Genomic DNA, 12454 nt, shown 5'->3' on the forward strand with positions numbered 1-12454 from the left:
GAGGAAGGGACAGATGGTCTAGACAGCCTTAAGAAGGAGAGCACACAGAAAAAGGAAGTCGGAGCCAAACCTCTTACAGTACACTGGGCTTTCACCTGTTGGGCTGATTGGTATCATTGTCCTGGGGGACATAGATAATGTGGGAGAGTTGTTCTACCTGTATGTCTCAATCTCCAGATGAGGTAAATGTATGTTGTTGTAAGTGACAACTGTATTCAAAACTCAACATCAAGTTCAGTGTTGGGATAGAGTTGCTTTACTTTTGTGGACTGGCTTTCATTTAAGCTTTCTTGAATTGGAATCCTTTTTGTGAAATTACTATTAGCGCTACGCATACTTATATTGATCAAGTATGAGGTGAGGGACACAAAACACATTTGCCATGGACAATGTAGGGTTTATTGATAAGATATTAAAGAAAGTCCACAACAAAATAACATTAAATATTTCATGCACATTTTGAGCTTTATTAAACGGATTAGCCTTATTCACCTCATGTAAGACACAATGAGCCTAAAAGCCAACATGCATAAAAGATTTGTCTAACCCTCAAGTAATACACAAAATATTTAACATCCTGATCAAATGACTCATGAGTCATAATAACAGCACTTGCATTATTTAATTAGTCCCAATAAATGTTTTAACCATCTGTATAACAGAAATGTTTGTGGCATAATTGGATTGAATTGTACGATTTTACTACATGTCACCCAAATATGTTCATGCACCATCAAGTGTACTGTAGAAGCTTTCCGCAACTTGAAATCCAAAATACTATTTATTGATGTTGATTAGGTTCCTATTTCGAAGAGCAAAAACCTCCTACTGCAAGTCAGTAAAAGCCCTCCCTTTGTAGTCAGTGCCTTTTCAAAATGTCCTTTCAAAACACAACTTGGATAAAACTGAGGCTTTCGGGCCAAATGTGCCCTTTCACTTGAATCCTCCTCTGTTTGACACCAATTAAAATGTGTAACATAGAGCTAGTAGGTAGAAGCGACGGCCCTTCCAATGTGAATCCATGGAATGGAGACTATCTAGCCTTCACATTCCCTCTGAGGGGTTGTCTGAATCAACACAGGAAGAGACATCTCTGGTAGCGCTTACCTTAGTAGTTTACATTGCATATGCATGTGCATAACCATGGTAGCAATTGAAAGGGAACAGTTTGGAAATTATGGGGAAATTATTAGCCCAAAGGTGAGGACACAACAGTTCACCTGACACAAGGCTGAATCCAAACACTGTTGATTATATGTACATTTTACATTTACTGTACTTTTTGCCACATTTGTTGATAACAAAATCTGAAAATACTCTGGATGCATTCAGTAACATAACAATATTCCTCAAATGTGGGGTAGGTGCAACATAAGACAAAACCATTACAGTGGTTTCAGTGAGAGGACTAACTGGTGTCTCCAAGTGGCCACACTCAGAGACACCAGTATCACTTGTAATTCACTCATCAACATCATTCCTCACAGTTATTTTTAAGACTAACTTTGTTATCTCTCAGCTCTTTACTTATTTTTTACAGTTCCTAAGTAATTTCAATGTACTTTTATGACTCAAAGAAGAGTCTTCAACTATAAGGTGCTTTTTTGAGCACTCCTAGCTGTGCCATTGAGGAACTAAAGCAAATACCCTTGTAGTTGTTTTGTTTGGAACACAACCATGCATCCCCGTCATCACACAACTACTTTTCTTGTTTACGCAATCCAAAAATTGTCAATTTATACAGTGAGGGAAAAAAGTATTTGATCCCCTGCTGATTTTGTACGTTTGCCCACTGACAAAGACATGATCAGTCTATAATTTGAATGGTAGGTTTATTTGAACAGTGAGAGACAGAATAACAACATAATCCAGAAAAACGCATGTCAAAAATGTTATTCATTGATTTGCATTTTAATGAGGGAAATAAGTATTTGACCCCTCTGCAAAACATGACTTAGTACTTGGTGGCAAAACCTTTGTTGGCAATCACAGAGGTCAGACGTTTCTTGTAGTTGGCCACCAGGTTTGCACACATCTCAGGAGGGATTTTGTCCCACTCCTCTTTGCAGATCTTCTCCAAGTCATTAAGGTTTCGAGGCTGACGTTTGGCAACTCGAACCTTCAGCTCCCTCCACAGATTTTCTATGGGATTAAGGTCTGGAGACTGGCTAGGCCACTCCAGGACCTTAATGTGCTTCTTCTTGAGCCACTCCTTTGTAGCCTTGGCCGTGTGTTTTGGGTCGTTGTAATGCTGGAATACCCATACACGACCCATTTTCAATGCCTTGACTGAGGGAAGGATGTTCTCACCCAAGATTTGACCGTACATGGCCCCGTCCATCGTCCCTTTGATGCGGTGAAGTTGTCCTGTCCCCTTAGCAGAAAAACACCCCCAAAGCATAATGTTTCCACCTCCATGTTTGACGGTGGGGATGGTGTTCTTGGGGTCATAGGCAGCATTCCTCCTCCTCCAAACACGGCGAGTTGAGTTGATGCCAAATAGCTCGATTTTGGTCTCATCTGACTACAGCACTTTCACCCAGTTCTCCTCTGAATCATTCAGATGTTCATTGGCAAACATCAGACCGGCCTGTATATGTGCTTTCTTTAGCAGGGGGACCTTGTGGGCGCTGCAGGATTTCAGTCCTTCACGGCGTAGTGTGTTACCAATTGTTTTCTTGGAGACTATGGTCGCAGCTGCCTTGAGATCATTGACAAGATTCTCCCGTGTAGTTCTGGGCTGATTCGTCACCGTTCTCATGATCATTGCAATTCCACGAGGTGAGATCTTGCATGGAGCCCCAGGCCGAGGGAGATTGACAGTTATTTTGTGTTTCTTCCATTTGCGAATAATCGCACCAACTGTTGACACCTTCTCACCAAGCTGCTTGGCGATGGTCTTGTAGCCCATTCCAGCCTTGTGTAGGTCTACAATCTTGTCCCTGACATCCTTGGAGAGCTCTTTGGTCTTGGCCATGGTGGAGAGTTTGGAATCTGATTGATTGATTGCTTCTGTGGACAGGTGTCTTTTCTACAGGTATCAAACTGAGATTAGGAGCACTCCCTTTAAGAGTGTGCTCCTAATCTCAGCTCGTTACCTGTATAAAAGACACCTTGGAGCCAGAAATCTTTCTGATTGAAAGGGGGTCAAATACTTATTTCCCTCATTAAAATGCAAATCAATTTATAACATTTTTGACATGCGTTTTTCTGGATTTTTTTGTTGTTATTCTGTCTCTCACTGTTCAAATAAACATACCATTAAAATTATAGACTGATAATTTCTTTGTAAGTGGGCAAACGTACAAAATCAGCAGGGGATCAAATACTTTTTTCACTCACTGTACAGTGCAGACAGACTTCTCCCCATCCTAGCTACTGTTGTATCAATATGTTTTGACCATGACAGTTTACAATCCAGGGTTACACCAAGCAGTTTAGTCTCCTCTACTTGCTCAATTTCCACATTATTCATTACAAGATTTAGTTGAGGTTTAGGGTTTAGTGAACGTTTTTGACATATTTAGGACTAACTTATTCCTTGCCACCCATTTTGAAACTAACTGCAGCTCTTTGTTAAGTGTAGCAGTCATTTCAGTCGCTGTGGTAGCTGACGTGTATAGTGTTGAGTCATCCGCATACATAGACACACTGGCTTTACTCAAAGCCAGTGGCATGTCATTGGTAAAGATTGAAAAAAGTAAGGGGCCTACACAGCTGCCCTGGGGAATTCCTGATTCTACCTGGATTTTGTTGGAGAGGCTTCCATTAAAGAACACCCTCTGTGTTCTGTTAGACAGGTAGCTCTTTATTCGCAATATAGCAGGGGGTGTAAAGCCATAACACATACGTTTTTCCAGCAACAGACTATGATCAATAATGTCAAAAGCCGCACTGAAGTCTAACAAAACAGCCCCCACAATATTTTTATCATCAATTTCACTCATCCAATCATCAATCATTTGTGTAAGTGCTGTGCTTGTTGAATATCCTTCCCTATAAGCGTGCTGAAAGTCTGTTGTCAATTTGTTTACTGTAAAATAGCATTGTATCTGGCCAAATAGTTTTTTCCAAAAGTTTACTAAGGGTTGGTAACAGGCTGTTTTTAGCCAGTTAAGGGGGCTTTACTATTCTTATGTAGGGGAATAACTTATGCTTCCCTTCAGGCCTGAGGGCACACACTTTCTAGTAGGCTTAAATTGAAGATATGGCAATTAGGAGTGGCAATATCGTCCGCTATTATCCTCAGTAATTTTCCATCTGCATTGTCAGACCCCCGGGGTGGCTTGTCATTGTTGATAGACAACAATATTTTTTTACCTCATCCACGCTTACTTTACGGAATTCAAAATTACAATGCTTGGCTTTAATAATTTGGTCAGACATACTTGGATGTGTAGTGTCAGTGTTTGTTGCTGGCATGTCATGCCTAAGTTTGCTAATCTTGCCAATGAAAAATTTTTTTAAAGTAGCTGGCAATAGCAGTGGGTTTTGTGATGAATGAGCCATCTGATTCAATGAATGATGGAGCAGAGTTTTCCTTTTTGCCCAATATTTCATTTAAGATGCTCCAAAGCTTTTTACTATCATTCTTTGTCATTTATCTTTGTTTCATAGTGTAGTTTCTTCTTCTTTTTATTAATTTTAGTCACATGATTTCTCAATTTGCAGTTCGTTTGCTAATCAGTTGTACAGCCAGATCTATTTGCCATCTCTTTTGCCTCATCCCTCTCAACCATACCATTTTTCAATTCCTCATCAATCCACAGGGATTTAACTGTTTTTACAGTCATTTTCTTAATGGGTGCATGCTTACTAGTAACTTGGATAAGCAATTTCATAAATGTGTCAAGTGCAGCGTATTGTTGCTCGTCATTACGCACCACAGACCAACAAATATTATTCCCATCAACAACATAGGAATCACTACAAAACGTATTGTATGACCTCTTATACACCATATTAGGCCTAGCCTTTGGTTTTCCTAGATATGGCTCCTATATTGTGATCACTACATCTGATGGATTTGGATACTGCTTTCAAATACATTTCTGCAGCATGACTAAAGATATGATCAATACATGTTGATTGATTTCATTCCTGTACTGTTTGTAACTACCCTGGTAGGTTGAATGATAACCCGAACCATGTTGCAGGCACTAGTTACATTTTGAAGCTTTCTCTTGAGTGGGCAGCCTAATGAAAGACAGTCAATATTTAAATCACCCAGGAAGTATACCTCTCTATTGATATCACATACATTATCAAGCATTTCACACATGTTATCCAGATACTGACTGTTAGCACTTGGTGGTCTATAGCAGCTTCCCACCAGAATGGGCTTTAGGTGAGGCAGGTGAACCTGTAGCCCTATTACTTCAACAGTATTTAACATGAGATCCTCTATAAACTTTACAGGAATGTGGTTCTGAATATAGACCTCAACACCACCCCTGTTGGCATTTCTGTCTTTTCTGTAAATGTTATAACCTTGTATTGCTACTACTGTATCATCAAAGGTATTATCTAAGTTGGTTTAAGATATTGTCAGAATATCAATGTCATTTGTTACTAGCAAATTATTGATTTCATGAACCTTGTTTCTTAAGCTACATATGTTAACGTCTGCTATTATTATCATCTGGGATGCTTGGTTATTTTGCTTGGTTATTTTTCTTGCTTTACTGGGAGCTTAGCAGAGGTATACATACTTGGGTTATTTCTATTAGTGCAGGATGAGCTGCACACAGTGGACTTCCTACTAGGGCACACCACCTCAGTGCTAACGTTATTACTCTGGTTCAGAGTCATATGATTACTGCATGTAATAGCTGTAGGATCAGCAGAGGTATTCCGGGCAGTAAGAGGGACATAAATTAGGTTATTTACATTGTGTCTTCCAATGTCCCTAGGATAATGTACATTTGCTGAAGCATTATGACAACTCAGTGATACAATGGTAGGGATTAAATGAGCTGTACTTGGGTCATTGATAAGTCATTGTCTCAATGCAGTTTTATAATGCTGTGAAAGTATCCAGGAACCTGAATTCAGACCCTTTACTCAGTACTTTGTTGAAGCACCTTTTGCAGCGAGTACAGCCTTGAGTGTTCTTTGGTATGATGCTACAAACTTGGCACACCTGTATTTAGGGAGTTTCTCCCATTCTCGGCAGATCCTCTCAAGCTCTGACAGGTTGGATGGGGAGCGTCACTGCACAGTTATTTTCAGGTCGGGTTCAATCGGGTTCAAGTCCGGGCTCTGGCTAGGCAACTCAAGGACATTCAGAGACTTGTCCCGAAGACACTCCTGCGTTGTCTTGGCTGTGTGCTTAGGGTCGTTGTCCACTTGGAAGGTGAACCTCACCACAGTCTGAGGTCCTGAGCGCTCTGGAGCAGGTTTTCATCAATGATCTATCTGTACTTTGCTCCATTAATCTTTCCCTCGATCCTGACTAGTCTCCCAGTCCCTGCCGCTGAAAAACATCCCCACCACCATGCTTCACCGTAGGGATTGTGCCAGGTTTCCTCCAGACGTGACGCTTGGCATTCAGGCCAAAGAGCTCAGTCTTGGTTTCATCAGACCAGAGAATCTTGTTTCTCATGATCTGAGAGTCCTTTAGGATCCTTTTGGCTCCAAGCAGTCTGTCGTGTGCCTTTTTCCTGAGGAGTGGCTTCCGTCTGGCCACTCTACCATAAAGGCCTGATTGGTGGAGTGCTGCATAGATGGTTGTCCTTCTGGAAGGTTCTCCCATCTCCACAGAGGAACTCTTGAGCTCTGTCGGAGTGACCATAGGGTTCTTGGTCACCTCCCTGACCAAGGGCCTTCTCCCCCGATTCCTTCGACCTCATGGCTTGGTTTTTGCTCTGTGAACTGGGGGACCTTATATAGACAGGTGTGTGCCTTTCCAAATCATGTCCAATCAATTGAATTTACCACAGGTGGACTCCAATTAAGTTGTAGAAACATCTCAAGGATGATCAACAGAAACAGGATTCACCTGAGCTCAATTTCAAGTCTCATAGCAAAGTGTCTGAATACTTATGTAAATAAGGTATTTATTATTTTATTTTATTAAAACCTGTTTATGGCTTTGTCATTATGGGGTACTGCCTGTAGATTGATGAGGGGGAAAAAAATAACTTCATCCATTTTATAATAAGGCTGTAGCAAAATTTGAAAATGTCAAGGGCTCTGAATACTTTCCGAATGCACTGGATGTGTGAGTGTGTGGGTAGAGTCCAGTGCAAGAGATTCAGTGCAAAAAAGGGTATATGCAAATAGTCCGGGTAGCCATTTAATTAACTGTTCAGCAGTCTTATGGCTTGGGGGTAGAAGCTGCTCAGGATACTTTTGGTCCCAGACTTGGCGCTCCAGTACCGCTTGCCATGCGGTAGCAGACTGAACAGTCTTGTGTGGCTGGGGTCTTTTACAATTTTCCAGGCCTTCCTCTGACACCACCTGTTAGAGGTCCTGGATGGCAGGGAGATTGTCCCCAGTGATATACTGGGTCGTCCGCACCACCCTCTAGCACCTTGCCAAGCAGTTGCCATACTAAGTGGTGATGCAGCCAGTCGAGATGCTCTAAATGGTGCAGCTGTAAAACTTGTTGAGGATCTGAGGGCCCATGCCAAATCTCTTCAATCTCTTGAGGGAGAAGAGGTGTTGTCATGCCTTCTTCATGGTTGTGTTGGTGTGTGTGGACCATGTTAATTCATTAGTGATGTGGACACTGAGTAGCTTTCTGAGGTTTTATCGCTTGGATGTCACTGCTCCCAGTGTAGCCCACAATGTGTTTATGACTGGGACAGGGGAAATCCACTAGGCAGCATGCCATGTGCACAATTCCCGGACTCCAGCATTTGTCGGGGTCAAGTCTGGGTAGTCTGCCGTGGGCCGTTTCATTTAATATCCGTTGGGATCGGCTTGGGGTGTGATTTTATTCCCCCATATTATGTTGTACCGAAGTTGACTGACTGAAAGTGAATGTAATGTTATGACTATAACTACTGTTCCCTGGAGGAGGGAAAATAGGTACAACACCTATACCTCGTTTCCCTCCTTCAGGGAACAGTAGATAGTCATAACGTTACGTTTTGATCGCACACTTTTAGATTTCAAACAAGATGAAATTGTTACCTCTTTCATTTTCTCTCTCTCTCTGTTGGACATCCCCTGACTCATCTCTCCTTCCTTTAAATAATATCTCCAGAACCATGATCCTCATCAGTGGGTGGTGTGGCTGTAGATAACATTCACACACTCGCTTTCCCTCCCAGTCTTTGTCCTTCTCTCTCCTAATCTCGTACCCTCAGTCCATTTTGATTTGAATTTGATAAAGTGAACCCATAAAAATGTACTAGAGCACTAATATCATTTATTTTACTTCTATGAGTAAATTGGAAGTTTGTAAATTAACTAAAAAGCTGCATACCACAACCTATTGTGCTGGAGTGTGTAATGTCTGAAAAGGTATAAAGCCAAGGTAGGTGATTTACTGCCACCTGCAGTTATGGAATGTTCAGGAGTATAATTAATTGGCTAAACCATCCTGCTGACCTGGATAGAATTCTGTTATCCTTACTTAACTCATTAGCATGTCCCACCCAATTGACTACTTAAAAATGGTGAAAGCCCTCAATGGCGCTGCCCATGTTGTCAAAGAAGTGGACATTGAGATGTGCATCTCTATGAGTAGTGTTTTCAGCTACATCGTATTCTTCTGGCATGCAAAATGGGAAACATTGATCCTCTGCTTGGATAGAGGACTTTTTGACCTCTAAATCATGTGGTAACTTTTCAAATAAAATCACTAACACTGATTGAATTATAATAATGACAATGCATTACCATATTACAATGCTGTTTGACTGTATTTTAGAGTTGCCTTCCTAAACCTTCATCTTCATTTCCTCCCTGTCTCTCAGGCACCACACCTCAAAGGCCTCTGTCGCTGCCCAAGTCCAGAATCAGCCAGGGGTCCTCTCCCCCCCTCTCCTATATCCCACATCCTTCAGTCCTCACCTCAGCTATGGCCCTCCAACAGTACCACTCCAGAAGCGGGGGTGCCCAACCCAGTAAGGATGTATCGTGCCTTTCAGGCTACACTGTTTCAACAGTGCAGCCTGATGTCAGCTGCTCGGGAACCCACCAGTGTGGAAGGATCCCTCAGTGGTCCCATATTGTCAAAATAAGCCTTTACGGGGGTGCCACTGCCTCTAGTGTAGCCCCCCTCAGCAAATATGGGATCGGTGACTTACTGGCAACCCCCAGTTATCAAACCAAGGCTACTGGTTCTAACATGCGCACAAATGCATTGAGTCACAATGACACAGACTGCCTCAGGTACACACTTACCAGGGGTCCAAACTTAATAAAGAATGCCTCTACAAAGACCTCCGGGATTCCTTCCCTTTGCACACTACTGAGAAGCACTAAAACAGGGCCCCTCCTAGGCCAGCATAGCAAAAGGACATGCCACAGACAAACCTCCAGAGATGACCCCCAAGCCAAACTCAAACAACCCACACAGGAGCACTTGGGGGCGGACACAAATTCCTCTCACTACCCTAAGCCAGACAACCCCACCACCGCCCAACTGACACACACAGACGCCCAAGGCCGGGCCTCCATGGTGGATGTGGGCAGCAAGTCTCCCACACGGCGAAGTGCCACAGCCATAGCTACCGTTCATCTGGGCCTCACCACCTTCTGCCTGCTCCGGGACAACCAGTTAGCTAAGGGCGACGCGCTAGCTGTAGCGCAGCTAGCGGGAATCATGGCTGCCAAGCAGACCAGCGCCCTCATCCCGCTCTGCCACCCGCTGCCCTTAGACCACATCTCCGTCACCTTCGACCTCGACGCCAGCCGACTTGCAGCCATTGTCATGGCGACTGCCCGCACCACGGGCCGCACCGGCGTGGAGATGGAGGCACTGACGGCGGTCACGGTGGCGGCTTTGACGCTTTACGACATGTGCAAGGCGGTGAGTCACGACATCACCATCAAGGACGTCAAGCTGGTCAGCAAGACAGGCGGGAAGAGGGACTTCCACCGTGAACCGTGACCTCTAACCCCTGCCCGGAACCTGATCGCCACATAACCGGTTTGGGACTCAATACCATTTTTTATTTAGATAGGTTTAACTCAGGAGGTGAATTGAAAACTACACTTCCTGATTTGACTGAAATGGAATCGAGCCCCCAACCCTGCATGGTATATCTCTTTTCCAACCCCCTAATCTCTGATAACCTTTGTGAGAGCATCAAGAAATGCCTCACTGTAAGGCCTCCACTGATGAAGTTCCATAGCCTATATGAATAAAATCAGCGTGCCGATAGCACTGTCTGCCTGGTAGGCCGTGCCACGACTTGCTGATAGTATTGGTTCTTCCATTGTACCAGATAACAGGGGTATGATCAGAAATGCTTACTCTGGCTATCTGTATTGTACATCTGTTAAATATCAGGTGCACACTCTCCCTTAACATATCAATTGTAGGAAATGTGAAATTGCAGCTTTGCTTTTGCTTTATAGTGTGTTTTTTATCTGGGGCTTCATTTATGAAATGTTCTTACCCACAGATTTAGATTGGGAATTGTGCGTACGTTGAAATCCATGACATTGATTAATTAACCTCGAACTTGATGTGAAAAAGTGATTCATTTGGATTTTGTATAAAATGGTGATTTATTAATGAAACATGTTTGTGTGATTCCCACACCTTTAACAATGCTTATACATTTGATAAATTGTCAATCCTTACATTTTTTGATGATTGTGTGCTGAAATTTAGTACAAAACTTAGCTAACTTTATAAATGAGACCCCTTGTATGTACTAAGAAATAGTGTTAAAATGGTAATTACGTAATAATTACTAAGTAACAACTGATCCAATATGAATTGTACTGTATTAGTTGTACCAGAAATAACTAGTTTGTTAGTGAATACCAGGTGGAAATGACAACAATATCAGGTAAGTACATGGTAAATACAGTGCCTTCAAAAAGTATTCAGACCCCTTGACTTTTTTCCAAATTTTGTTAGGTTACAGCCATCATCTGAAATTGATTAAATCTACACACAATATCCCATTATGGCAAAGCAGAAACAGATTTTTAGAAATGTTTGCTAATTTATTAAAAATACTAAACGGAAATATCACATTTACATAAGTATTCAGACACTTTACTCAGTACTTTGTTGAAGCAACTTTGGCATCGATTATAGCCTCAAGTCTTCTTGGGTATGATGCTACAAGCTAGGCACACCTGTATTTGTGGAGTTTCTCCCATTCTTCTCTGCAGATCCTCTCAAGCTCTGTCAGGTTGGATGGGGAGCGTTTATGCACAGCTATTTTCAGGTCTCTTCAGAGATAAAATTGTATTTGCCATATGCGCCGAATACAACAGGTGTAGACCTTACAGTGTAATGCTTACTTACAAGCCCTTAACAAACAATGCAGTTTTAAGAAAGAAAAAAAGTGATAAGTAAAAAATAAAAAGAGGGGGCACCGGTTAGTCGAGTTAATTGAGGTAATATGTACATGTGGATAGAGTTAAAGTGACTATGCATAGATAATAAACATAGTAGCAGCAGCGTAAAAGAGGGGGTGGGGTGACGGGGACAATGCAAATAGTCCGGGTAGCCATGATTAGCTGTTCACGAGTCTTATGGCTTGGGGGTAGAAGCTGTTAAGAAGCCTTTTGGACCTAGACTTGGCGCTCTGGTACCGCTTGCCGTGCGGTAGCAGAGAGAACAGTCTATGACTATGGTGACTGGAGTCTTTGACAATTTTTAGGGCCTTCCTCTGACACCGCCTGGTATAGAGGTCCTGGGTGGCAGGAAGCTTGGCCCCAGTGATGTACTGGGCCCTATGCGCTACCCTCTGTAGTGCCTTGCGGTCGGAGGCCGAGCAGTTGCCGTACCAGGTGGTGATGCAACCAGTCAGGATGCTCTCGATGGTGCAGCTGTAGATCTTTTTGAGGATCTGAGGACCCATGCCAAATCTTTTCAGTCTCCTAAGGGGGAATAGGCTTTGTCGTGCCCTCTTCACGACTGTCTTGGTGTGTTTGGACCATAATAGTTTGTTGGTGATGTGGACACCAAGGAACTTGAAGCTCTCAACCTGTTCCAACCTGTTCTCAACCTGTTCTGTTTATCTGTGAATTTACCAATGATATCAGGCCACACCCGGCCATGATTACAGACACCTGTGTGTGTCCTTTGACACTACATCAATTTGTGACCCGCAGTGTTTGTCACTATACCCTGATGAAGACAGCTTGTCTGTCGAAACGTTGGTTATTCGGTTATTAAATTATTGCATCTGAGCTCCTAGAGTGTGCAGCTCTCCTTTTCTTTTTCAGAACGATGAAAGATAACTCATTTTTGCGCATGTTTGTAATTAGCACAGCCAGACAGAACACCATATAGGCATGATGACAAACCTTA

The 12454-nt window shown here is 42.7% G+C and overlaps 1 protein-coding gene across 2 annotated transcripts in view; it reads left to right on the forward strand.

The window, feature by feature from the left end:
- Positions 1–11061, forward strand: part of LOC121545196 (molybdenum cofactor biosynthesis protein 1) — a 41032-nt gene extending 29971 nt beyond the window's left edge. For both annotated transcript variants that reach the window (XM_041855662.2, XM_041855663.2), the window contains exon 4: positions 8928–11061. In XM_041855662.2, coding sequence (XP_041711596.2) covers positions 8928–10066 — 1139 coding nt within the window. In that variant the 3' untranslated portion in view covers positions 10067–11061. The remainder of the gene's footprint in view (positions 1–8927) is intronic.
- Positions 11062–12454: the final 1393 nt, after the last annotated feature.

This window comes from Coregonus clupeaformis, chromosome 29 (assembly GCF_020615455.1).
Source record: "Coregonus clupeaformis isolate EN_2021a chromosome 29, ASM2061545v1, whole genome shotgun sequence".
Taxonomy (NCBI): Eukaryota; Metazoa; Chordata; class Actinopteri; order Salmoniformes; family Salmonidae; genus Coregonus; species Coregonus clupeaformis.